The sequence below is a fragment of the Tupaia chinensis genome, unplaced genomic scaffold (genome assembly GCF_000334495.1).
Source record: "Tupaia chinensis unplaced genomic scaffold, TupChi_1.0 Scaffold149964_1, whole genome shotgun sequence".
NCBI lineage: Eukaryota > Metazoa > Chordata > Mammalia > Scandentia > Tupaiidae > Tupaia > Tupaia belangeri.
Window position 1 is genome coordinate 812,883 of NW_006209805.1, and position 1,248 is coordinate 814,130.

The 1,248-nt window shown below is 70.6% G+C and overlaps 1 protein-coding gene across 1 annotated transcript in view; it reads left to right on the forward strand.

Annotated features, from left to right (window-relative positions):
• MIDN (midnolin) overlaps positions 1–1,248 on the forward strand; it is a 4,575-nt gene that overhangs the window by 2,692 nt on the left and 635 nt on the right. The window contains exons 4-7 of the mRNA XM_027769564.1: positions 1–39; positions 218–380; positions 506–778; positions 1,196–1,248. The exon at positions 1,196–1,248 is cut by the window's right edge and continues 635 nt beyond it. Of these exons, the coding sequence (XP_027625365.1) occupies positions 1–39; positions 218–380; positions 506–778; positions 1,196–1,248 (528 nt within the window). The remainder of the gene's footprint in view (positions 40–217; positions 381–505; positions 779–1,195) is intronic.

Genomic DNA, 1,248 nt, shown 5'->3' on the forward strand with positions numbered 1-1,248 from the left:
TCCTTCCGATCCCACGCAGCCCCTGCCGCCTGCCCTGAGGTGAGTCTGGGAACCTGCTGGGCAGCTTTTCCCTGGGCTGTGGGAGGCCACGGCCTGGGCCCACGTGCCTCCCCTGCCAAGGGCAGACGCTTGGCCCTGGGCTCGTGGGTGATCCGGGTCCTGGGCTATGTGGGGGTCCTGGCCCTGAAGCCTAGCTCACACCCTGCCCGGTCCACAGGTGGCCTGTTCCTCGCCCCCCAGCGGCAGCATCAGCCCCAGGGTCGGGTCCACGTCCACGTCCACTCCAGGGGGCAGCCCCACCCCGCGCTCCCGCAGACCCGGCGCTGTCATCGAGAGCTTTGTGAACCATGCCCCGGGGGTCTTCTCAGGGACCTTCTCCGGTAGGTGCCACAGCACACGCGTGGTCTCACGTGCCAGCTGACCCCAGCTCCCCAGGACTCTGCGGAGCGTGCTCTGGGGCACATGTGGCTGGCGTGGGCCGCGCTCACTGCCCTGTTGCCCCCAGGCACGCTGCACCCCAGCTGCCAGGACAGCAGTGGCCGGCCACGGCGCGACATCGGCACCATCCTGCAGATCCTCAACGACCTCCTGAGCGCCACGCGGCACTACCAGGGCATGCCACCCTCCCTGGCCCAGCTCCGCTGCCACGCCCAGTGTACTCCGGCCTCGCCGGCCCCCAGCCTCGCCCCCACAGCTACCTCCTGCGAGAAGCTGGCCACCACGCCCCCGGCCTCCCTGCTGCAGGGCCAGAGCCAGATCCGCATGTGCAAGCCCTCGGGTGAGTGGCCGCGCTGGGTCTGGGCTGCGCTGGGTCTGGGCTGCGCTGGGTCTGGGCTGTGGGCCGGGCGCAGCTGCGCCTGCAGGGCCGGGAGGAGGCGGTGCGTGGCACAAAGGGTCCTGTGTGCTCTGTTGCCGGCCCCACTTCCTCCTGCCCACCCCGCACCCTCTGCAGGTGGCCTTGGAGCTTCTGAGTGGCCGAGGCTGCCTGGCGGTACAGTCCCCCCACTACCTAACACTGCAGGCTCCTGGGAACAGCTCCCTCGTCCGGGGCCTGCAGGGGGACGGCCACTGTTCTGCCGGTGCAGTCCCCAATGGGAGACAGGCAGGCCCGAGTGTACCCTGGGTGCAGAACTGGCTGAGGCCTGTGCGGGGTCACCCCTCAGGGCCAGAATGACAGCGGCCACTCGACCCACAGGAGACCGGCTGCGGCAGACAGAGAACCCTGCCCCACGCCGCGAGGGGGGGGGG